The sequence below is a fragment of the Canis lupus genome, chromosome 23, assembly GCF_048164855.1.
Source record: "Canis lupus baileyi chromosome 23, mCanLup2.hap1, whole genome shotgun sequence".
NCBI classification, from domain to species: Eukaryota; Metazoa; Chordata; class Mammalia; order Carnivora; family Canidae; genus Canis; species Canis lupus.
Window position 1 is genome coordinate 45,809,226 of NC_132860.1, and position 26,341 is coordinate 45,835,566.

Here is a 26,341-nt window from a genome sequence, read left to right on the forward strand (position 1 = left end):
TAGCTTGGAGAGCTTAGCTGGGTCTCACCCCATCTTGTACCTTAATCTTCTTACCTTCCTGTCTGCCTCCAATCCATAGCCTTCACCTTGGTGTGAACAAGCCTTTGTAAATTGTACAAACATCAGACATACATTAATCTAAAATTAGTGTGCCCCCAGCACCCCTCAAGCTCTCTGCATATCCCCCAATTTATTATGCATCACAATTGTGGACCTGTCAGGAAACGGACGATCTAGTCCTTTCTCCTTGAGGATCTCATGGACAGCTCAAGGAGACAGAACATGCATGTGAAGAAGACACAGGAATGCATGCTAAACATATTTCAGTTGAACTCAGAGCCCATCTAGAAATCACCTGCTGGGTGCCAGACACCGAGGGTGCCAGGAGACAAGAGAGTAGCTCTCGGGTTCTATGGCTTCCTGGTGTGCAGGTGAAGCGTGCTGGGCAGAGGGGTGGCAAAACAGCTGATTAGAGCCATGCCATGTGTGTGTGTGTGTGTGTGTGTGTGTGTGTATGTGTGCTTGAGAATGAGTTCCTTTATTGACTAGCTGTAACCCTGGGCAGGTTATCTTGGAGCTAATCACAGGGCAGCCTTGAGGATGAGATGAGTTACTATATAAAGTTCTCTGAAGATGCCTGGCACATAAGTACTAGCTGCTATCAGGACACAAGCAAAACCTATACTTTAATAAAGGTAAACAGAGTCCTATGAGGCTGAACCCATCTTGGAGGTGATAGGGGAGAGCCTTAGGGTCAGGATGACATTTGTGCTGTGCCTGGAGGATGAGGCAGGGCTCAGAAGAGAGACAAAGCTGTTCCAAGCAGAGGGATCACCAAGAGTGAGAAATGCATGTTCAGGGATTAGTGTGCAGGGAGTGGCTAGAGCTGCTAAACCAGTGGAAGTATGTAGGCTACAGTAAGCTCAAGGGTTCAGAATAAAAGGGAATAAGGGAAGGGAGAGGGCGGGTGTGAAGGATGATTAAGGAAGACTTAGGGAGGCAGAGCCACCATGCAGTTACAGAAGGAGTTCCAAAGGATGAGTTTTGGTAGAAGGAGGAATGGCACTAGGGAGGTGAAGGAGGATGGGGAAGGAGGGGGGAAATTGTTCCAAGTGGCAGCTCAAGAGATCAGAAAAATGGTGGTTTGGAAAAGGGCAGGAGGCCAGAGTTCCTGGCTGGGGAGGTCAGGATGGTGGTGGCAGCTGATGCTTTTCCCTGCAAGATGGGCTGGTGTCCCGCTCCTTCCAGCCTCAGCCTCAGGGGGGTCAGCCAGGAGCCAGAGGGTATCAGGAGGGAGGGAGGGAAGGAAGAAGGCAGGGAGGAGGTAAAGCTGCAAGATGAGATGCAGGAGGGCTCTGGAGCACACTGCATCAGAGTTGACCCTCCTGCGGCCCGCTTCCCGACCAAGGTTCCCACTGCAGAAAGATGCTCAGGGCTCACCGTGGACTTCTGGCTGCTTCGGAGCACCTTGTGATGCTTGCCTTGTGCCCAGATCACCTTTTTACCCAGTCAGCTTTGTAAGAGGCCTAGCAGACAGGGGAGGAAGAGGCAGGAGGCCAAAGGAGCTTGGTGTTTGCCTTGAATGATGAGTCAGGCAGGGCTGCACTGGCCCCAGGGGTTCCCAAAGCCCAATTCAGCAGCTTTCACAGCTCTCCTGCAGTTTCCCTTGGGAACTCGTGGATTAAGGATCATGGAAACTCTTGTCATTCTTGTGCTTAAAACCTCTGAGGTGCTGGCTGCCTAACATGTACAGGACACAGTTCATCTCTGCATCCTGGCTCCAACTCCAGCCTTGGTTCTCACCCTACCCCACCCCACCCCACCCTCACAGTCTATGTTCCAGCATCATCCAGCTGCCTGGCATGCCCCTTAGAAACAGTACTGTTTGTCACTTCTTCCCTCATGCTCATTCCTTTTGCCCCGAATCCCTTTTGTGTGCTGCCCCAACTTGTCCCTCTCTGCTTCTCCTCCTCCATCCTTTAAGACTGCCGAGGTGTCATCTCTTCTAGAAAGAATAGCCCTCTGATTTAGGTCTAGTGCTCAGTGCTCTGATAATGTCTCACTTTTTTTTGCACTCCTCACATTTTTTTTTATAATTACCTGCTTGTGTGTTGGCCTCTTCAGCACGAGCCCTTGTGAGATGAATGTTGCCCCTTGCTCGTCATGCTGACGTTCCTGGTGCCCGGGACACAGGGCGTCTCAACCATTAGGCTTAATCAGGCAGCAGTGGGTGAGATGCTGTGCTTGAGCTTTCCTGGCGGGACATGTACTACTTCACAGGCTTGCCCCATAGCTGGTCAGCAGCTGCTAATGCAGACACGTTCCATATGCAGAGCTGGAACCTTCCATTCCCAGCTCTGGCCTTTGGAACAACGCCAAATGATTTGGTTCTCTTCTCTGGACAATAGCTCTTTGGTGTCAGATACAGGATCCCATCTCCACCCACACTGGAAGAATATAAATGGGATCTTTTGAGGGACAGAATGAGAACTTGAAAAGAAAGCAGAGAAATCAGTGGGCTGTTGTAGGTTTTATATGGAATGTGGTCCCCTTTAAATTGAGAATGGGGAAAAGGCAAAAAAGATGAGAAAATGTTCCCCCTTGGGCATGGTGGAGATGCTTTAGAAGGTTTCCAGTCAAGACTTCGGACACTTGAGAACTGGGTTCTGGTTTAGTACAGGGAGCCTCAAACCTTTTCGTCTTTCAATACCTTTCCATTGAATGGAAGAATTTTTGGATAAGAGATCAGTGATGCCTTACCAATGTACATTGTCAATTTGTGCTGGAGGCTGTCATCTAAGACTTCCATTTTATAAAGATGAATACTGACCAGATCTGGCATCCTATTCAGCTTATACTTATTTAATCTTACAAAAATACTCCAAGGTAGATATCATTGTCTTCTATTGTAGAGATGAGCAGATGGGCTCAGAGGGGTTAAGTGATGTGCTCAGTGTCACACAACTTGAATTTGAACTCATGACTATTTTCTCTTAGTCAAGTGCTTTTTAAATACATCATGGAGATTCTTTGACCTCAGTAGATCCATTGCATTGTTGGTCATAGGGCTTTAATTCTTCTTATCTTTTATATGGGGATCATAATTTCCACTCCATTTCTCTTTCTGTAGGATAAGTGGGAACACATACTTGGCCATGTCAATGTTGCTTAGGGGTCTGTGGCTCTGGAGCGAAGGGTAGATTTTGGTGAACTACAAAATCATTGTCCCTAAAGGGCCTAGTGAGGCCGTATTTCAAATCTTAGTAAATGCATTTGAACAGTGATCACAAGTTAGATCCTCATTTAGGTTCTGGGTCTTTAATTCCTGTCAGTGGCTTCTTACCTACACACACTGGGAAACTGTGAAGCCTTTATTCTAACATCAGTCCCTTTTTCATTATATCAGAGAACAGATGCATAGAAGGCATCATACACTTAAGTCTCTGTGCAGCAAACAGGACAATTCTGATACATACTTTCTGGTTGGGGGACTTGAATTCAGACCTCCTGCTCTGCCACTTACAGGCTGTGTGACCTTAAATTCTTCCAGTTCCGTTTTTCTGATCTGGTTATTAGAGGTGACTACAGTGTTTAACTTCACATAGTGGGGAAACGTCCAAAGTGACACACACAAACATATAGCACAGTACCTGGAATATGGTAAGGTCTTAGGAAATGTTAATGTGTATATTTTGTTAAAGACTTACTCCAATAGGTGTTATTACATTCTTTTTTTAAGAGGGAATGTGAAGGGAGTGGGGAGCAGAGGGAGAGAGGGAATCCCAAGCAGGCCCCACACCCAAACAGAGCCTGACTTGGGGCTCGATATCATGACCTGAGGAGAAATCAAGAGTGGGACATTTAACCGACTGAGCCACCCGGGCACCCCAGTGTTATTATGTTCAAAAAATTTACATAGGCTGTACACCCAACATGGGGCTTATACTCACAACCCTGACATCAAGAGTCGCATGCTCTGCTGACTCAGCTCCCTCCCTTTTTTTATTACCTTAAAATCTTTTTTATATTTTTTAAGTAAGCTCTACACCCAGTGTGGAGCTTGAACCCACAACTCTGAGATCAAGAGTCACATGCTATAATAGGTGTAAGATATACACAAATACACACGCACACACACACACACACTAAATGTTGGATTAGACAGGTGACTCCTGAAATTCTACAACTACAACTCTCTTATTTTTTTTTTTTTTTTTTTACAACTCTTAAAATGTAAAACATCCATGTGTGTATCTTCTCAAACACTAGGCAGGCATATGTTTCACATTTGTACAACAGGTGCTTAGAAAGAGCTTTGGTGACAGATTGGGTGGATGGGTGGATGAAAGGATGGATTTAGGTGACTGAAAAAACAAAAATAAGATCAGTGCCAGAGATACCTCCACCCTCCCTGCCCTGAGTCACCAAGAGGTGTGTTGTCACAAAACAAGCAGTGAGCAATTGCATTGCAATCTATTGTGCTGAGTCTGGGTAAGTCTGGGAAGCCGCTGACTCAAAGGGATGAATCCAAAGTTAGTCACTCTCAATTTCTTCCTTACTGAGGTGCAAATAGCAAAAACAGGAGTCACAAAGGCCATCTTTCCTTGCATTTTTCTCCTTTCCTGGCTTTTTCTTCAACTTTAAATTCAACGTTTCTTTTTTTTTCTTTTTTATTTTTTTTAATTTTTTTTTATTTATTTATGATAGTCACAGAGAGAGAGAGAGAGAGGCAGAGACACAGGCAGAGGGAGAAGCAGGCTCCATGCACCAGGAGCCCGACGTGGGACTTGATCCCAGGTCTCCAGGATCGTGCCCTGGGCCAAAGGCAGGCGCCAAACCGCTGCGCCACCCAGGGATCCCAAATTCAACGTTTCTGTTTGATTTGTGGTTGTTCTCAGGAGCAAGTAAAGGTACTTGCCCTACACTGACAGAACATTTTAGGGATATTTTGTTCTGAAACAGTTCAGTGGTGACAGATCTGTACACCATTCTTTCAGTTCAGACTTAAATTTGGATGGCCCAGGAAAGGAGCTATCATTTATTGATTCCCTTACTGTGTATGAGGGTCTTCACAAATTAACTCATTCATATAAGTAGGTGTTATGGGCCATGTTTTATGGTCTAGGAAACTGAGCTTCCAAGTGGTTAAATCGCTTCCCCATGGTCCTACAACTTCTAGATGCAGAGCCTGAATTGGAGGTTATGGCTGCCCGGTTCCAAAGTCCTAAGTGTACTTTCTCCTCGGTTGTGCCATTTTCCAACAACTGCATTTGTATTATTTTCTCTCCAGATTCCAAATTGATTGACTAGGGTTGTCATTTTATTTTACTGAATTCATCTAGTTCTTTGGATGATTTGCGGTCTTGCTTTGAATGGACCATTCTGAAAATCCCCACTTCAGATGGTCATTAGCTCAGTTATGAGCTCATGGTGGTTCAACCTTGCTTTCCTTGAGTAAAGATTTTATTCTTGGGTTTCAAATTTCTCTTCCTTTTAAATTGTCAGTGAAACTCTTAAAGTACAAGTAAGAATGTGAGAAAATAAATCCTCCTACTTGCCAGTAGCTTTTGCTTCCTGTGATCTGCTCTTTCTCCTAGAATTACTATTATTTCAAAAATGTGTTCCCCCTTCAAGCTGTGTATCATGTCTCCAGGAGTGGCCATGTAACCTATCACCCCACAGAACTTGGCATCTACAGCAGTAATAATTTGTTGCCTGCTAATCTATTTGGCCACTGACAAGAGGGAGAAATAAAAAAGAAACTGAGTCATGGCATGAACCAAAAAGGGAAGCACCATTAGTATTCCTGGCACACTTTCTCTTGACGCAATGTCAGACAGAAGTGTGGTTCAATCCCTAGAGGTCAGGCTGAGGATGTCCTACACTTGGCATCAAAATGAAAAATATGGGTATGTTTCCCCAGATTGCAGAGTAAACAGATGGATGAAACAGCATTTGAAAATCAAAGCTAAATTACATGTTCTAGGCAACTTGTACCTTAATCTTAGGGATGATTGGTTTTGGGTTTTGATTGAGTTTCAGTTGGCAGGAACACCCAAAGCCCTGGGCCCTCTGTCAGCTAATTCACTAAATCAACAAATAGTTATATGAACATCTGCTATGTGCCAGGCACTGTGCTAGGCCCTGGGAATAGAGCAATGAATCAGACAAAAATACCTTCTCTCTTGGAGCTTACTTACTATCCAGTAGAGGACACAGGTGGTAAAATAAATAAATAAAAGACATAGCATGTTAAATAGAGTGCTAAGAAGAAAAATAAAGCAAGGCAAGAGGATATGAGGTATCAGGGGAAAGGTGACCTTTTCAAAGGGTTTTCAGGGAAGGATCACTGTGGAGGTGACTTTGTGTACAAACCCTAAGGAAGTGACAAAACCAGTCCTGCAGGTGTCTGGGGGAAGGATGTTCCAGGCAGCGAGAACAGTAAGTGCAAAGGCCCTGAGGCAGGCATGTTCCTCATGTTTGAGGAAGGATTAATGAGGGAGTAGTGGGACATGAGGTCAGAAAGATGGAGTGGGAGATGGCAGACCATGCAGGGCCTTCTGGGCTATTGGTAAGAAGCTTGGCTTTTACTCTATGTGAGACCCGATGCCACTGTGCCATCTTTAAATAGGGGGTTTTTGACACACTCTTACATTTTTTAGTAGAATCCTTTCAGCTGCTTCATTGAGAACAGACTGTGTAGGCTCAAAGGCAGAAACAGAGAGGCCAGATAATCTGGCAAGAAACAGTGGTGGCTTGGACCACTGGTGGTGGCAGTCTAGCAGTCGGTATGTTTTGAAGGAAGAGCGAAGAGTGAGAGAAAGGGAGGAGTCACAGATGACTCCAAGGACTGCGGCCAGAACAACTGGAAGAATGGAGTTACCATGAATAAGACGAAGAGCAGCAGGTGTGTTAGACGTGCTCAGTGCTCAGCACGAGATGCCTTTCTGCCTTTCAGTGTTCAGCGGAGCTTCAGGCGGGGACCGCGAACTCTCTGGGTCCTAACTTACGGCCCTGGGCATGTTTTCACCTGTGATCTCATGTAATTCCCATGACAGACATAGGAAATAGGCGCTGTGGCTATGCTCCTTGGACAGAGGAGGCTGCTGAATTACCCTTCCATGTCCACACAGCTAGGAAGGATGGGAGCTGGGGCTGTCTGACGGCAGAGAGCACAGGGAACCTCCTCTGTTAGCCAACCTGTTAGTGGATGGGAGAGCTACTGTTTACCTCTCCTTGGTGAAGCTCCTCTTGCCAAAGTTTGCACGTTCATTTATCAGGATTCTATAGAACAGAGCGTGTGCCCAGCCCCACAGCCAGTGACCGTCAAAGCTCATGGCCTTTGGGTGCACCCTTGTGCTGTAGCTAGAGCAGGTTACGGGAGCCTTAAGCACTGTAAGGGGCTGAGGGTGCTGTTCCCTCCCTTTTGCTCAAGATCCATTCGAACAGTTCTGATGGCCATTATGCAAACAGACATTCTGCATAAGGTGGGGCAGGGTGTGGGGGTGGGGATGGATCATCTAAAAACTCTGTCAAGCAACAAGGATGGTTCCCTGAGTCTTGGTGAGCATGGTCAGGATAAGGGAAGGCTCTTGTATCTGTGGGGGCGTGGGGCTGCTGTGGCTGCAGGTAGGCTGGTGCCATGCAGGAATATGAGGACAGCTCGGTTCTGGACCAGGTGGCAATTGCCCGAGGGGAGTGGATGCAAGCAAACCACACCCTCCAGAGCCCCACCTCTGGAACAGAGATAGAGGAACAACTCATCCATCCTTCTGCCCTAGGATGCTCAAGAGTCCCTCGATGCACCCAGCCTGGTTCCCCAGAGAAGGAAAGGCAGCTGAATTTAGCACATTCTGACACTTCCTACTCCACCAATGTAGTACATCCCAATTTGGGACCAGGGGAGGGCCTTCGCTCACCCCATGTCCTTGAAATCCTTTTTATTTATGACTGTTAGTAAACTGAAGTCCTCCCCCTGTGCAGGTTCTTGCCTTGCCCTTTTGTCCTAGGTAACCTGGCATCAACCCAGCTTGGGGAATGAGCCTGCCCAGTGTCTCTGGGAGATGGTAGCATTGGTTTCAGGAAGTCCCCTTTCCATTATTTTAATATGTCTAACTGAGGGAAGAAGCTGACCCGTATCAATCACATCAGTGTTTTGAGTGAATTGACCAGGATGTATGACTGAAGAGAGTCATGTAATTTATGTTTCTGAAAGACCAGTCATCTACTGCAATCTCAGAATGCACAGAAGCCTAGGGAAGGGAAAGCTGAGTTTATGAACCATCATAGGTCTTTTCTCATTCTGGAGTATTTCTACTGTATCTGGAGCCATGGTATCCATGATGACAGATACCTCTTCATGGCCAAGTGCACTGTTCGGGGTGGGTGGTGGCCTTGCTCTTGCACCTTAACTGGAAAGACCAACTCCCTGTGATCCCTGCCATCTACACTTGGAAGTACTAGCTCCCCTCATCTTCCTCTAGGCCTCTGCAAAACAGCTTCCCCAGTAGTTAATCCCTCCTACTCACATCTCTAAACTTACTCCCCTTGGAAGCCAGAAATTGTCTCAGATCATCAATCCCATCGTGCCTCCAACAGCCTCACTGGAAAGCCTCCAGGGCTCCCCATTCTCCTCATATAAAGATAAGTCCTTATCGTGGTCTCCAGAGTCCTGCACATGTGTCTCCCATTCCCCACCCAGCTTTATCTGGTGCTGCCCACATTGCTAGGCCTTTACCTCTGGCAAAGAGGCTTATTTCTGTGAGAGTGAAGCTGCTGTTGTTTTAATTACCATCAAAGGGCCTATGTACCTGCTATTTCATTTTGCTTTTTTGTCTTCCATGACATTCCCAAATAGGTCAACTGCTCAGAATACTCTCTAGTAGTGCCAAACATAACCTTCCTCTGCTAGTATGTTACAATTATACATTTATTTGTTTATTTGTGTGACTGACTGAGTGCCACCCAGCTAGATGCTAAGTTCCATGAGGGCAGGGTGCCAGGCTAGTTGCTCATGGTCAGATCCTCATTATCTAACACAGGGACCAGCACACTTTTTTATACAAATAGCCAAATAGTAAGTATTTTAGGCTTTGTTGGCCATACAGTCTCTCTCTCTCTCTCTCTCTCTTTTAAAGACTTTTTACTTATTTACTCACAAGAGACAGAGAGGGAGAGAGGCAGAGATAGAGGCAGAGGGAGAATCAGGCTCCCTTCCCTGCAGGGAGCCCGATGTGGGACTCAATCCCGGGACTCCAGGATCATGCCCTGAGCCTAGGGCAAACACTCAACTGCTGAGCCACCCAGGCGTCCCGGCCATACAGTCTCTGATGCAACTATTCAGCTAGGCCATTTTTGCAGGAAAATAGCCCTGGACGATACATAAATGAATGAGTGTGGCTGTGTTCCAAGGGAACTCTATTTATGAAAACTGGTGGTAGGCTGACTTTGGCTTCACAGGAGGTAGCTGGCCAGCCCCTGGGCTAGCATCATGCCAGCACTTTGTAAGTAATTAGGAAATGTTGCTGGATGTTGAGCACTTAAAAAATATGGATTGAATGGCAACAGTGAAATTTGAAAGGTGAGCAATCCCAGTCCTTTTGCCAGCCTGCCAGCCCTAGATATAGATCTGCAAACAATTTTCAACTAACCCTTTTAATGTATGGTGATGGCCATCATTTATAATATTAAGGGTTTTTAGGATTATAAAAGTAGTATGTGCTTATGGTAAAAATATTTTTTGAGCATTTTAGAAGTGTATAAAGAAAAAGATCTCATTTCTCACAGACAACTAACCTTTACAGTTTGTGTGTGTGTGTGTGTGTGTGTGTGCGCACGCACACTAACATTCCAGAAATTTCTTTTACACATTGAGATGCATATAGGCTCTCAGACCCTTTATTCTGGTCGACAGGGTTCAACACCCCTTTGGACTCTGAAGCCACAGCTGACAAGCCCCTCAAAGGACCATCATAGCCCTGGAGTGGGAAAGTGAAAAGGCTCTCCAATGAGTGGATTTGCACATGTATAGAAATAATTTATTTCATTTAGAAACAGAAGGCCTGGGGCCTTCAAATGCAAAGTCTACTTCATAATATTTTTTCAAGTCAGTGTCTACGCAACTCACAGGTGGCCTGAAAGAACCTGCCCCCTTCCTGTGCTCCTCAGCGGTGGTGATCATTGTCTTCTTCCAGGGACTCACTGGCCTGCCCAAAGTCAGGAGGCCAGTCAGTGGCAGAGCTGTGACAGGTCTCCTCATTTCTAATCTGGTGTTCTGTTCCCATGCTCCACTGCCCCATACTCTCATATTTAAAGGAGCTTGAAGAGGAGTGATACTCATAAAACCCAGGAGAAAAGGTTGAACAAATGGAAATGATTTTGCCCGAGGGCAGATTTACTAGCCTCAGATCTTATTTATTGCACAGCATTGAGAAGCATAAGCTATCTCTTTTGTGCCAAATACAGGAGGGGAAGATTGAATAGTTCCAGGAGAGTTTGGGTTGGAAACAAGCCATTTCCTGACAGAGTTCCTCTGCTGTGGGAAAGGACCTGAGGGCTGTCAAGTCCCCTTCTCTAATGATGTTTACAATGAAGGATCAATTTTGTCAGCTTGAGAAAGGCTATTTCTGATAACTGTCATCTTGTGTGGAGATAGGCTCTGAGCCTTTCCTAGCACCAGAGTATTTCCTCTCATTCAGGTATGTAATGAAATGTGGTCATAGCTAGTCAGAGACGACCTTATCATAAATTTGTTCTCTGTCAGTGAATTGGGATTTAAGAGGGAAGGATAGGATGGCAGGTGTTTGCAAACCCATCCTGTTTATTATCTGCCCTTTCACTTATCCGTTCCTGGTCAGCGGGTCTAGAATCTTAGCACCGCCAAGAATGCATCGTCAGACACCCAGTTGCCGATTGACACTTTGATTGGTGTTGTCATTCTCATCCACATTCAAACCATTTGTTGAGTTCTCTCAGTGCCAAGCCAAGAAATAGGAGTCTAAGACACGGTCCTGGAACAAGACCCAGTCCCCTCATGCACGTGTCTTGTTACCTTAAGTCAGGAAGGCAGATCATGACCAACTTAATTATCTCCTACTAGACTGTTAGCCCCAAAGGGGCAAAGATAGAGCGAGCACACAGAGCGGTTAAGAGAGTGGGTCTTGGGGAAGCCTGGGTGGCTCAGTGGTTGAGCATCTTCCTTCAGCTCAGGGCGTGATCGTGGGGTCCTGGGATCGAGTCCTGCATCAGGCTCCCTGCATGGAGCCTGCTTCTCTCTCTGTCTATATCTCTGCCTCTGTGTGTGTCTCTCATGAATAAATTTTAAAGATCTTAAAAAAAAAAAAAGTGGGTCTTGTAGAGAGATAAAATTGGATTGAGTCCTGTCATTTACCAGCTGTGTGACCTTGGAAATGTTACTGAATCTCATGGAGTTCAGTCCCCTACCTATGGCATGGGGCTAATAAATTTTCCCTATGCCATAGAGAAGTTGGGAAGACTTGGTGTGACAGCATATACAAAAGGCACCCTGCATTGTGTCTAAGCACTCAGTAGATATACAATAAGCATGTTGAACCAACAAGTAATCTTTACTTCCGAGACCTGCCTGCCGTGGAGACAGCCAGGCTTAGGGCCATCATGGTCCTATATTTGACTCAGTATCATTGCTCAAATGGTTTCCTGGCCTGTTCCGGGGAAGTGAGAGGTCAGACTCTTAAGGTGGTCAATGGGAGAAGACCGGTCAGGCCAAGCAGATGCAATAAAAGCAGGGCTTTGTCAGTGTTGTACTGACAAAAAAAGGATCCCAATGTTAACTCTAAAGTACTTTGTAATCTAGGATTTCTCTAATAAAACTGTTGAGCTAGTCAAAAACAAAAATTCATACTCCTGCTCCATTCCTACCTTACTTGTGACTGGTCCCTGCTTTTTCTCTGAGTTCAGTGGCTTGTACACTATCTTCCATGTTACTTTGCCCATTGGTACATTCTTTGTTGAGGAACTCAGTAGAAGTTCATTCTCTCTGCTCCCAGGGGTGTGCCTCTGGTCTGTTCCCAGACGTCTAGAACCAAGATGGCCTTGTCTCTTCATTTGCTCCTGAAATTTAACCCAGATGCCTAGAAGCTTCCATGCCTATAAGGTTCCTGCTCCAACTCCCACAGGAGACTTGCTGGGTTCTCCTGATGCTTCAGGCCAGTTGATGCATGAATCATAAGCTTACCTGAGCTCATTCAGGTGAAGGGCAGGTCTGTTGTAACAGATCACTGGTAGATTCACAGACATAGGAACAGAGGTACACACAGGCCTCAAAGGAACCAGAGTTGGGAAATTTCTAGTAGCCAAATGGTCTCACAGTCTTCAGAGTCTTTATCCTACCCTCCTGGTCTTTTAAGGGTTTTCCAGCTTTCCCACGGGTCAGCCTGGCTACCACACCTAAACTGCATATAGCAACCTTCACACTCCGCTTGTTGTCAGTCTCTGAGTGTCTTGGATTGAAAACCCAAGAGAACCAGCTGACTGGTTGCTGGCCAGATTGGCCATCCCTTGGTTGTGACTGGCAAGGAGGTGGGTAGGAGGGGGTCAAGTGGCAAGCAGTGCTACTCTTTCAGAGATAGTATTTGAAACAGTCAATTTAGAAATAGAAGTTAACTATAGCACACTGACTAACAAGGGCTGATGTGCTGATGGCTGTCTGGGAGACCCCAGTCTGGGCAGCCATATTGGACAATGACTCAAGTGACCTTCACTGCTCAACAGGACTGGTCTGTGTACCAGCTCTGTGTGTAAGTCACGCCACAGAGGCCCCAAGGTGGAATCAGTCTCCCAGGACTGGGCCAGTTGTGGTCTCAGGAAAACACTCATTGAGGTTGTATCGAGGGTCCTGGCAGGAAACAAATGGAACTTTCAAAGTAGTTTAACCAACAGAATTGAATGAAGAATTTATTTACAGAGAATTAAGGGAGTCAACACGATCTGGTAAAGCTCCTAGGGCCTAGCCATTTATAGGAAGCTGTCACCATCCCAAGCCTGTGGGGTCAGGCGGGAGCCTGGTGAGAGCCATGACTGTAGAGAGACTCAGCCAGAGCCAGAACCCCAGCAGCTAGGGGGATGGGGAGCAAAGGAATAAGTACTCTGGTTTCTCTCCACACCCGCTCCCCCCTCCCCCCGCACTGGCTGCTCCAGTCAGAAGCCAGAGGGCAAGAGAGCTCAGATGATGTGGGTCCTAAAAGTCAGCCTCCTGTGGCACAGAGTGGGGCAGAGAAGAGTGGAGAATGGATCTGTGAGGCCAAAGGAGACCTCCTCCCTTTCCCCCCACCCCCAGCATGGGAGGCTGTGAGGCTGGGCCTGAGCAACAGGCCCATCCATGGGTGCTACTGAGCACCCACGCAAGTAGCAGAGAGGAATGGTGGAGGCACCCCTACCACTGAGGCCCCTGGAGGGAGTGCAGAGGGAAGCATGTATATTACATCCATGTAACTGATGTGGTTGGGAAGGGGTGGACCTATTGTGGTTGAATGTAAGGGAAGATTTGAGAGAAGAGAAAGGAGGACTTTTGTGGGTGGGAGGCCTGACGAATATGCCTGTTTGTCATTTAACCAGGAAATATAGGGTGCTGTTGAAGATGTTAGAGTAGTAATATATGCTCAAAAGAGTATAAATTACTGAGTGTAAATTAGCAAAAATGGACTTCTCATTTCATATGTGAATAAGACAAGAAATCCATGTTTACAAATCATAAAAATGATCAGAATATTAACTGGTCTGATAGGTGGAGGGACTTAATGGCCCTTTAATACTTTGTTCTCTCCCTTGGTATTATCTTCACAGCTCTTGGAATTTGTGGATAATACTCTCACATAGCACAAATATCATGTGAATCAGTTAAGCCCAGCTGGGGCACTACCCAAAGGTGATTTAAACGTTTGCTTTTAGGTGTGGGGTTCATGGAGCCTCTGCATCTGCGTCACCTGGGGTAGTGGTGAAATGCACTTTTGGGTCCCACTCCAGACCTACTGAATATATCTCTGGTGTGAAGCCCAGGAATATGCATTCTTAACAAGGACCAAGGTACTTCTGATAGAAACTAAATTTTGAAAACTACTGATTTAAGGAGATATCACTAATTTCTTGTAGTAGCCATCTGAGCAAGAGTTAATTCCACCAGAGCCTGATAAGATAAATGAAAATCTGATAGAGATCTAGCTCAGCAGGTTCTCAATTTAGAATCATCTGGAGAACTTTAAAAACATCCTGATTCCCAGCCTTCTCCTGATGCCAGAACTCCTATTTAATTGGTTTGGGGTGAGGCCTGGACATATTTTATTTAAAGCTTCCAGGTGATTCTGACATGCAGCCAGACCTAAGAACCTCTAATCTTGTCTGAACCCAGAAGGTGGAAAAAATTAGAAATGGAAATATCTTAGCTTAATGGACTTTGTGGAATTCTGTACAACACAGTCACATGCTAAGAATAATTGCTCTGGAAAAGAAAGCGGAGTACAGAGTAGAAAACAAGCTTCAGTGAGTAATGAGGAAGGAAACCCAAGAAGAGCAAGGACAATGTAACCTGAGAAGGTGCTGCACTTCTGGAAGGACTTAAAGGAGTTCTCGGCACATTTTCACAGGCTCCCAGAAGGAGCTTGAAACTTAGAGTTTTTGTGAGAAGGAGCAGCTGGAGGAGCCCATGGGGAGTTTGTCTGTCCCCGGGGCCACCCACTGGCCTCTCCCAGGAGTCCCTTGACAGCAGGTGTGGCCAGTTTTGGGTTGGTCCTTTTTTTAATCGCTCCCTTTTTTCTTTTTTCTTTTCTTTTCTTTTCTTTTCTTTTCTTTTCTTTTCTTTTCTTTTCTTTTCTTTTCTTTTTTCTTTTCTTTTCTTTTCTTTTTTCTTTTTTTCTTTTCTTTTCTTTTTCTTTCTTTCTTTCTTTTTCTCTTTTCTTTTCTTTTCTTTTCTTTCTTTTCTTTTTTCTTTTTTTTTAATTTCCAAGAAAAAGAAAAGTCTGAAATGGAAGAGGAACATCCTTTGATTATTTCTTCTGTTCCGTCATCCTCTGACCATAGGAGGAGAGAACACTTCCCCCAGTTGCCTTTGCACCTCCTCAGGCTCACTTTGCACGCACTGAGCACGGACAGTGTGCCCAGGGTGCCCAGCAGCAGGAGGGAGAGCTGAAAATCAGGCTCCTCCCTGGGGCAGGAAGGTGTGTGAGTGGCCCAGGGGGGCCCAGAGGAAGGGTGATTCATGGGGAGGAGGGCCGAGAGGACAGGGAAGTCCACCTGAGTGCTGAAGTTCAGGGCATGGAAAGCCCTGCATTTCTCTTTTAAAAAAAAAAAAAAGAAGAAGAAGAAATTAAAATAATAATAATAAAAAATCCTACTAAGTCTTCTAAAGCTGTTTCTATTCCCAAGAGGATAAAGAATATTTTGGATGCCAAACAGGGAGGATTTTATTTTTCTTAAATAGGTGGGTCAGAGCTCGGTTTATCCCTTTCCTGATAGCTGAAAGGTCTTAGGGTTTAGTCTTCCTCAAATGCTCCCTCATCTGCTCTCCTGGTCCTGCTACGTTTATGAAAGGCAGCCCTTTTCCTCAAGCTGGGTATTTTCCATGGTGAATACATTCTCTCAGCATTCAGCCAAGGCCTCAGATCTCGTTTATTCTAGTGTGTGCGAGTGTGTTGAGGGCCTGTGTGCACCAGCCAGCTCCAGGTCTGATAAGATTATCTGATGTTCCGACTGTCGGCTGCTCTCATATGCCCTGTAAGGAGAGGCCCTCTTACCACTTCATGATGGGCAGGAGGACGACAGCATGTTTTCAGTGTCCCTGTGTGCACATCATAGTTCAGGGCAGAAACAGAATTAGAACACCAACTCTTCAGCCCATTCGATTACTTAGTTCTCGTTGGAAATAAAACAACTCCCCAAACGATATAGCCTCTTTATCGCCACAGAGTTGGGGGGAGCCCGTTGGGTCTCTCCTGATCATGGGGTCTCATCTGAATCAGCCCCGCGAGTGCATCTCTAGCCTCAGCCTGAGATTCTCCGGGGGGGAAACTCCACCCTTCCTGAATCACTGAGAAGTTTTATAACTGCTCTGATGATCCTTCTAGATGGCCACCTTTCCATGTGGCAGATCCTGGAGCAGCACCAAAGGACAAACTGTTCTCTCTGGGGCCTCTCTTTCTCAGTTGCAAACTGGAGGAAATTATATGCATCAGGAGATTGTTGTAGAGGTCAGATGGGCTCATTCTTTCCACAACTACCAATGGCTTCCTGGTGCGAAGGGCCTCTGTGCTAGGTGCAAGAACACAGGCATCGTTGGCCACCGGCTCCGACTCTAGTTCAGTGGCACAGACAGATGGATAAGCATAGTTTCAGGGCCTGGACCACTTCTCCCCACTTTGTCTTTGGTGGCCAGCTTGCCTAACTCCACTGTCCACTTGTGTCCCCCTCCTCGTGTGGGTGCCCCCCCCCTCCTCCAGCATCCCCGGTCCACGTCCCCTGAGCCTGTCTTGCTCCTCACCTGTACCCACTGTCTCTTCAGGAGCAGTGCCAGGAGGTGTCACCTGCCAACCTCAGCCCCTGCCCACCTGGTCTCAGAGGCGCTTCAATTCTGTTTGCAATGCCAAGCCTCCCTGCCCCCGCCCCCTTCATCCTCACCAGTTCTTTCTCTGCACCTGTCCCTGGAGTATGTATGGGTAATGGCTGTGGGTAAAATAGTATAAAAACTGCAACCCTGGACTAAACAGATCTGGCCTGTCCCATTAACCCTGGCTGGCTTCCACACAGCCTTCATTTCTTCCCAGCATATTTCCTCTCTCCTAAATTCCCTGGCACTGTGACCTCTGGAGGCTTGCACACTGTGTTCTCCTTATGGTCCTGCTGCCACGTCCCCCACATATGGCAGAGAACTCACCAATACCAACCCCCCATGTACCCTTCCGTCGTCCCCTGTGTTCTCAGCAGAGGTCCCCTCATTCCAGGCTGACTCTTCTCCACGTGCTACCACTGTCATTCTCTTTGCTGTCCCGCTCCTCTGTGCCATTGGTGCCATCATGATCACCAGCATACTAATCGGCCACCACTTACCAGAAACCTATCATATGCAGAGTCTTCATTAGGTTTGTAGCAGACAAAAGTATGAGAGGTGATCCTGGTGTTTGTGGAACTTGCAGCCTGTAAAAACGCAAGAAGCAAATGCACAGGAGCCTGATCTCTGGCACACGCAGACACCGCCCTCCCGCAAGATCTCTTTCTGGTGGATCCATTGTGTGTGCTCTTTAAAACTAACCTTGGTGGCATCTCCCACATTCCCGTCCTTCTCACCTGGTTGGTCATCCCAAGCCCACTGCAAAGCCTCTGTGCAGCTGTGCATTCTGGAACATTCTGTGTTTCTGCACACTCTCAGGGCACAGATACACTCTCCCTCTGCTGCCACTCTCCTGGCCATGGTGCAGTCCCCCACCTGGTCTTGGGGGTCCTGGCTGGGACCTCCTGGTTTTCTGGCCCTGTAGAGTTGTCTTGTCAAAATCCTTGTGCAGTCTTAATACTGGGAAGGGGGTTAATGGACCCCCTGTACCTGCCAGGCCTCTGAACTGCTTCTGAGAAGGTGCTTGTGGACTCCTACAGGAGTTGGGAAGACAGCGAGAGGAAGGAGGGAAGAAGGGGGTAGAGTACTGCTGATGAGTGCCGAAGCTTCTGTTCATGTTCAGCAGACCATCATCATGGTCGGCACATAGCTCCTCCTCCCCGCTCAGTGACAAATCAGCACCAGGTGACTCAGGTCCCTGAGGTCTATAGGGATTTCGCAGCCCAGAAGCCCTCAGGGATTGGGCTGGTGCTCCGTGGCACTGTGCCCCTGAGATGCCTCTGGGCCTCAGAATGTTCGCTCGCACGCACAGAGACCTAGAACCCCTCCCCACCCTGCCCCTTTCCCTGGGTTGTGTGTGGGGGGCAGCAGGACCACCTTTGCTGATTCCTGTGAGCCCTGCTTCCCAACGAAGAGCCTCCTTACCTCCTGCCTTTACCTACAGACTTCTCCAACAAGCCTGTGTCTGTCTCAGCTCCCTCTTGCTTGTATCCAGTCAGTCTTGTCACCTGCCTCCCTTGCCAAACCCTCAGTGGAAATCGCCCTTTGAAGCCTCACTAAGGATTCTCGAATCCTCAGAGGTTTTGGTCTTTATTGTCATCCTTAACCTTCCCTCTCTGTGGTGGGTGCCACACTGTCGATCCTCTCTCACCAAAGCTTTCTCCTCCCCTGACTTTTGATGTGACCCTAGATGACTGATTGTCCAACGGCTCCATCTGTGTTTCCCAGTTGTGTCTTGTCCTTCTTGTGTCCTCCAGTGTGGCTACCCTGTGGCTCTCATGCTGCCTTCCTCATCCAAGGGCTGCTGCTGGCGGGGGGCTGGGGCTTTGGAGCCTGAGAATCTGGGTATAAACCTTGGCCCTGCCACTTAGATATTGGGTGACCTTGTACCCATTGCTTATGTGAGTTTTCATTTTCCTGTGTGTCAAATGGAGACAGTGCCTCTCCCATTGGGTTATGTGGAGAGTAAATGGGATGCAGCAGGGCAGTGCTTTCTGAATCGTAGTCATTTGCAAACGTGCTTTACAATTTTTGCCGTATCTGAGGTGATGGGGATCCCATTAGGGTTAAAAAGGATGCTTTATATATAGACCATTTTCTGTGGTGCTTGGTGCATCACGAGTGCTCAGTAAGTGGAAGTAATAATTATCCCAAGATGAGTTATCTGTACATCAGATCATTTATACTCTGCTTCCTGCTTATCCTTTCCAATTCAGCTTTTCACTTTTACTTACGTAGAATCCTATTTTTGGGGTGCCTGGGCGGCTCATTTGGTTGAGTGTCCAACTCTTTTTTTTTTTTTAATTTTTTTTATTTATTTATGATAGTCACAGAGAGAGAGAGAGAGAGAGGCAGAGACATAGGCAGAGGGAGAAGCAGGCTCCATGCACCGGGAGCTGGATGTGGGATTCGATCGCGCCCTGGGCCAAAGGCAGGCGCCAAACCGCTGCGCCACCCAGGGATCCCCTGAGTGTCCAACTCTTGAGTTTAGTTCAGTCCTGATCTCAGGGTTGTGCTCAAGACTGCTAGAGACTCTCTCTCTGCCCCTCAATGCCTCAAATAAGTTAATTAATCCTTAAAAAAAAAAAAAAAAGGAGAGAGAAAGAATTCTATTTTCACAGGCTGGTGTGGTCTCTACCCCCATGCCTTGATGCCAAAGTCTTGTTAAGCCTTAACTAACCTTTCGGTTTCTCTGTGTTCATCGAAGTCATGCACATCCTTCTAATCCCACCTCAGCTCTGTCTTCTCCAAGAAGTAAGAAGTCATCTCTGACTGCATTCGTTGTGCCCTTCCTTCCTTTGAAATTCATTTGCTCTTTTTCTTTATTTTATTTATTTTTTAAAAGATTTTATTTATTCATGAGAGGCAGAGATGCAGGCAGAGGGAGAAGCAGGCTCCCTGCAGGGAGCCCTATGCAGGACTTGATCCCAGGACCCTGGGACCATGACCTAAGCCAAAGGCAAGATGTTTAACAACTGAGTCACCCAGGTGCCCCTCTTTATATCATTTATTTAGCATCTATGGTAACCTGCATGGCACTGTTGTCTTTTTCTTGGTTTCCTATTTAACTTTGTATCTCATTTCCCCAAATAGATGGTGACTTTCTTAATGTGAAGGCCTGTCTTGAGGCATAGAAAACAGTAAGGACACCAGCCACGGGGCTGGACTTTCTGTGTTCATGTGGTGATGCCACCACTCACTGTGTGACCTTGAGTAGGCTTCTTAATCTTGATGTGCCTCAGTTTCTTCATCTGTCAAAAGGTGAGACTAATACCATAGTACCTCATTTTTTTGGTAAGTTTAAATGAGTGAAGACTTAGCATAACCACTTACTGATTTAATACATGTAAAGTTCATAGAATGGAACCTGGCATATAGTGTTCAATAAATGTTGATGGTGGTAGTGGTGATGGTTGTTCCCAGTGCTAATGCGTCCTTCTGTGGTACCAGTCACATGTAATATATGCTTAATAAATATTGTTGAATGGATGAATATTTCCCCTCCGGTCCTCTTTTGCAATTTTCTATCCATCTGTTTTTCTTACATGCATGTTGGCAGGAAAACTGAAAGTCTCCTTTCATTTAATTCCAAAACAAAAAGAAACCCAATGGGTTTAAATAGCTTTTATTGTCTGGTATAGAGACCAACTCATTGAGAGAGACTATTTTTTTCTTGGTACTAAGTTTGAAAAGGAATTCATTACAAGATTATTTATGGGACAGGATGCTTGTGGAGGGGAAGAGTTCATTTTTCTAAAACCTACTTAGCATGTTGTGATTAGGAAAAAAAAAAAAAACTTTCCATGAAACACAGGAACTGTATCCAATGACATGGGCAACCCAGTGGGACAAGGTCAGCAGGGATGTGGAGTCCACAGAGAGAGCTTTGTGCCTGTCCCTCCATCCTGAGATTCCACTGGGAAACCAAAGAGTGAGATTAGCGGTGCATGCAAGAAGGCAAGTGTAAACCAGAAGTGTAGTCTGAAATTACCTCTTATGTCATAGGCATATTTTTGTCCTCAGGGAGTGGTGTTGTCAGTAATTTACTATAATGGCAATAACCAGATCATTAAACTGTGTCTGCAGAGAGCATGGAAAAATACATCTGCCCTTTAGGTGACACTGTCTCAAAGAATATGTTAGACTTTCTTTTTTTTTTTTAAGATTTTATTTATTTATTCATGAGAGACACAGAGGCAGACACACAGGCAGAGGGAGAAGCAGGCTCCATGCAGGGAGCCTGATGCGGGACTGGATCCCAGGACCCTGGGATCACGACCCAAGTCAAAGCAGACACTAGACCACTGAGCCACCCAGGTGCCCTTATGTTAGACTTTCTAAACCAAATATTCTTTTTAGTCCAGTTTCCCATTGGTGAGTTAGGTATTTTAGTTACATACGCACTGATATTCCTTCAGAAATTGAGGCCTTCCAAGACAGATTCAGCTGTTCTGTAGAGCTAAGTAAGCGTGGTGATGACGGGGAGCTGTTCTACTGATCTTATTTAGTTATTCAGATGATTCTATAGCAAATGACACTAAAACACTAGTCAGCCGGGGATCAGAAGAAAGTTTTGTCAGAGGTTTAAAAAACTGGTCTTGAGACAGGAAGCATGAATCATAATGAGCTTTTCTGTCAGTAGAGGTCAGGGCTTGAACCATTATAAGACCCTAGGATTTTGAGGCACCTGGGGGGCTTAGTGGTTGAACATCTACCTTCAGCTCAGGTTGTGATCCTGGGGTCCTGGGATCGAGTCCCACATCGGGCTCCCTGCATGGAACCTGCTTTACCTTCTGCCTGTGTCTCTGCCTCTCTCTCTCTCTGCCTCTCTCTCTCTCTGTCTCTGCCTCTCTCTCTCTCTCACCCTGTCTCTCTCTCTCTCTGTGTCTCTCGTGAATGAATAATAAAATCTTACAAAAGAAAAAAAGCCCTGGGATTTCATGTTTTATAAATGATATGATAGAGTGACTTCATCGTGTAATGCCCGGGGTGTGTGTGTGTGTGTGTGTGTGTGTGTGAGAGAGAGAGAGAGAAAGAGAGAGAGAGAGAGAGTGTGTTACCACCTATCTCTTAAGTAAAGAGATCTCTTTACTTATCAGGCAGTAAATTAGGAAACAACCTATTCGGAAGCTGCTTCCAAACACAGGGTGGTGGGATAGCAGAATGAAGTGTATGCACCCCAGAGAACCAAGCCCTTCCAAACCCGGGCACTGGGAGGGCGGGTGCCCTGGGGACTTCTCTAGAGCCACGGCTCCAAGTGCAGGTGATTCATATGCACCCTCTCCCCTGTGAACAGGATGCATCTCAATACCTGCCCTCTTCTTTCAGATTGACGACCCCACCAGCACCCTCGGGGAGCTGACTGATGAGGCTGATGCCATCTCCTCTGTGAACAGCCTGGGAAGCAAGCAGGCCCTGAGTACAGATTATGTGGACCCTGATTACCAAAGGGGACAGCTGTACCCATTCTCCCTTAGCAGTGATTTCCGAGAGGCCACCTTCGCTCTAACGAATGCCGTACCGATGAGCCCGTCCTTCCAGGAGCGGTGGTACACGAATCTCCGCAGCCTGATGGAGCGGGCCCTGACCCCGCAGTGTGGCAATGGGGAAGACCTGTACCTCATCGCAGGCGCCGTGCCCTCAGATCGCAGACTTCAGGACAGAGTGACCATCCCTGCGTTTGTCTGGCTGGCAGCCTGTTGTGCCATGCCCGGGGGTGGCTGGGCCATGGGCTTTGTCCAGCACACCCGGGATGGTGACATCATAGAAGACGTGATGGTGAAGGAGCTTGAGAAACTGCTTCCGTCTAACCCCCAGCTGTTCCAGGACAATTGTGGTGAAACTGAGCAAGACACGGAGAGAATGAAGAAAATCCTGGAGGTGGTCAACCAAGTCCAGGACGAGGAGCGGACGGTACTATCCAAGGAGGACACTCGTCCCCTCTCTAGCATGACCAGTGAAGGATCAGCTCTGCTGCCTCCGGAGGCACCGGAGGAGAGGAGGAGCTTCTTGGGTAGGTTGATGGGCTTCATCACTACCCCGGTCATCAGGCTTTTCCAGTTACTTTATTACGTTGCAGTAGGCATCCTGAAGAACATTATATATTTCCTGTGGTTTGTTACCAAGCAAGTGATTAACGGCATCGAGAATTGCCTTTACCGCCTGGGTTCAGCCACCATCTCCTACTTCTTGGCCATTGGGGAAGAGTTGGCAAGCATTCCCTGGAAGGTACTCAAAGTCATGGTCAAAATCATCAGGGCCGTGCTCCGGATCCTTTGTTGTCTGCTGAAGGCCGTTTGCCGCATTCTGGGCATTCCAGTCCGAGTCCTTGTGGACGTGGCCACTTTCCCTATGCACACCATAGGTGCAGTTCCAATCGTGTGCAAGGACATCGCAGTGGGCCTTGGAGGCACCATCTCTCTGCTCTTTGACACTGCTTTTGGTACTATGGGTGGTGTATTTCAGGTTATTTTTAGTATCTGCAAGAAGATTGGTTACAGGGTTACCTTTGACAATTCTGGGGAGTTATAGAACTCCAAAAAAGCTAGTAGTGTCCAGTTACAGTGAATTTGATTTTGTTTTTTTTAAAGAGAAAGCTGGAATACTTTGTCTTTACAATGGGTTTCTGTTCACTGTCAATTACCATTACATTTTGGCCTTTGGTAGGGGTATTTGCATGCTTTTGCAAAGGAAGATGGTATAATTAGGACTTGGCCAAAGATAGATGTGGGGAGTGAGATTATGTATGTGTAGGTCATCTGTGGGATATAGGCAAACTTCCAAATCATTAGAATCTTTATTCACTCTGCTACTGGATGGACCTCCTGAGATACTCTGGTGTTCATTTGTGGTAACTAGGAATTACAGAGAAGGGAAGAGTTAGCAAGAGTATAACCTTAATCCAAAGAGTTTCTAAGAAAATGGAAAAGAAATCTTGTTTCTGTTATGAAACTTAAGGCAAAACCTATACAAATGTTGTTGGTCGATTTGTTTTCATTGCTTCTCTTTCTCTCCAACTCAGCTGATCTTGGTGAAGTACAGACATGTTTCCCTGTTGAAATAACTTTCTTAGGGATAAGGAATTTGCTAGATCCCTGAGCTTTCCATGGCTTCCAAGGACCTGTAATGTTGTTTGGGGTTTTTTTCTTCCAAAGATGAATTTTGCTGCATTTTTCTTTTAGGTAATGATAAGGATTATGTGTTAAATGTGGCATAACAAAGTTTGAATGCACGGGCAAAAAACTGTATAATACGGTCCTCTCGGGTATAAAGAAGAGAGTGCAAGGGTCAGAGCCCTGTTTGAATAGGTGCTGTAGGTCTGAGAACATCCTTAGCTAAGCTTAGATTAACTTGATGTATATTAAATCTCTGGCTAAGAATGAGCTCAAAGACTGACATGTTGGCTACCATGAAAATTTGTACTCTCCAACATTCTAGATCCACCTTTGTTATGGATCAGACAAGTACCCATTACAGCAAAATACTCTGACCCCCACCTTAAATGATTGTTTTGGTTTAAATATATACAGAAGAACCACGAAAGAAAAACTATTCTATCCATCTCAGAAAAAAAAAATCCATATCCATATATATCTAAGTTTATGTAGGCATAAACTTGATTAAGAATCACTGTGTCTTAGGACATTATTTTTATAGCGTGTTTGAGGTTAGAAAACAACTCTCCTGTTAATGCAAGTTTGATTTAAGAGCTAATCCCTATTTTTTTGAAAAAGCACTTATCATTTTAAATCTTTTCCTGAAAGAGAAAGCAGAATCTTCCAAACCTTGCTCTGCCTTCCACAGCTGAGATGCAATCATCTGGATTTTTCTAAAGAGCTGCCGTGAGGTAGAAATGGGGCAAGTATAAAATACTGATCTTAGGGGTACAGGGTACCATCCATCTGAAACTTGGTTGTAAACAGCTGGGATCCAGAAAGGCAACAAGGAGAGAATAATGGAGAGAAATAATATTTGCTGTGGGTAGGTAGACAAGAAATATGAGTGCCGTGAGCTACATGTCACAGAAAAATACTTTAATTGCACCCAAAGTGGAAGAGTGGCCATCCTGATCAATTGGTGATACAATGTTGGGGATTATGAACACCAGACTGGTCCATGATAGGGGATGTACACTAGATTTATCCAAGATCTTAAGCAGTATTTTAGCAACACTTCTGTTTGAGTGTGAAGGTATGTGGCAGGGTGAGGGTTTGCCTTGGTACTGATGGATCAAGAATCCTGCTGGCTGAAAGGAAGGGAATCTTAGAAGCAACCAGAGAGATGGTCTGGCCAAGCCCTCAACTGATGAAGAAACTGAGACATAAGGGGGCAGCAGGCTTGCCTTTCGTTTCTTTGCTGGCTGCTGGCAGATCGGGAGCCAAGCTCTTTTGCACCTGTCCTATCACACCTCGGATGTCACATACTGTGGTGTGTGCGTTACTACTCAGCTGCCTCCCTGGAGCGTGGCAGGGTTTCTCGGTCCATCAAACAGTCTAGCCCCTGACTCACCCATCGGATTCAGCCTGTGTGATGAAATGATTAGCCATCCACACACAGCATCATGCTGACTGCCTCCTGCAGAATCTGTATTCCCTCAGAATAATTTGCATACTGATAGGCCCGAAGAGGGCGCCCATGGCAGCTTGAACCCCTTGGCACCATGCAAGGAACAAGGCATCCAAACCGCTTCTTGAGAGCCATTTGGAAATGCCTTCTTTTTCACTTATAGTTGTGTAGTGTCTTATTTATTTATTCTTGTGTGGCCTTTTGTGAAATATGGGAAAGGATAATAAAGCAAAATATATCCTTAAGGCTCGGTGGCTGAGCCCATCCTCTCTGGACCACTAGGTTGGCTGAAACTCTGGGATTTACTGGAACTGGCTCCAGCAGGACTGTTCCCATCAACCTACTTTGGGCTTCGAGGTGAGAATTTAGACTAATGAGCCCTGTGTCTAGCTTGAAGATTTTTCTGTGGCTCTGTTATGTTCTCAGGCCCTGGGGAGGTCAGCCAACTTTTCTTTATCATGGAGCTAATTTCTAGTCTGTGGTTGAGCCACGCCTTGGGACACTCCTCTTTTCCATTGTGCCTTTTGAATGTTGGCTTCTCTCTCACCATTAGCACTTCCACCTAGATGCAAACTAGGGAGTTGGGAGAAGGTACTAGAATGAAGCACTCATCATTCAGTCATTCATCTGTAACAAGTGTATTTGAACATCGAGTTTGCAGAGATCAGGAATATGTGGATCCCATCTTGGAAGAGTTCAGAAATCTAGTGGAGAGAACACATGGTGCAGGTGACAGCTGTAACACATCATGCTGAGCGCTGCAAGAGGGGTACTAGCAGTGTGCGCCCCGGAGCACGGGAAGAAAGCCCACAGAACCATGGAAATGAGGGGAGCCTTTGCAGAGGGTGTGACAAAAGTCAGCTTGACATTTTCAGGCTATGTACAATGCTGCACACCTTGTAATGCTCAATAAAGTAATCATCGACAACTCCTTAGCTGTTCTATCTATCCATCTATATCATCCTGTCTATATTAAATGAACTTGGGCGAGTATCTGTGATTTTTATTTTTTCTCATTTTCTTCTTTATCCACATTAACTCAAGTGGTTTTCTTCTTACATCTAGGTTTGTTAAAAAAAAAAAAAAAAGTGCCTGGGTGGCTCAGTCAGCTAAGCATCTGCTGTCAGCTCATGATCTCAGGGTCCTGGGATTGAGTCCCACACCTGGCTCCCTGCTCAGCAGGGAATCTGCCTCTCCACATGC

At 46.1% G+C, this 26,341-nt stretch overlaps 1 protein-coding gene across 3 annotated transcripts in view; it reads left to right on the forward strand.

Moving 5' to 3' along the window:
- ENDOD1 (endonuclease domain containing 1) overlaps positions 1–26,066 on the forward strand; it is a 43,494-nt gene extending 17,428 nt beyond the window's left edge. For all 3 annotated transcript variants that reach the window (XM_072795070.1, XM_072795068.1, XM_072795069.1), the window contains exon 2: positions 21,902–26,066. In XM_072795070.1, the coding sequence (XP_072651171.1) occupies positions 21,902–23,104 (1,203 nt within the window). In that variant the 3' untranslated portion in view covers positions 23,105–26,066. The remainder of the gene's footprint in view (positions 1–21,901) is intronic.
- The last annotated feature ends 275 nt before the right edge of the window (positions 26,067–26,341 follow it).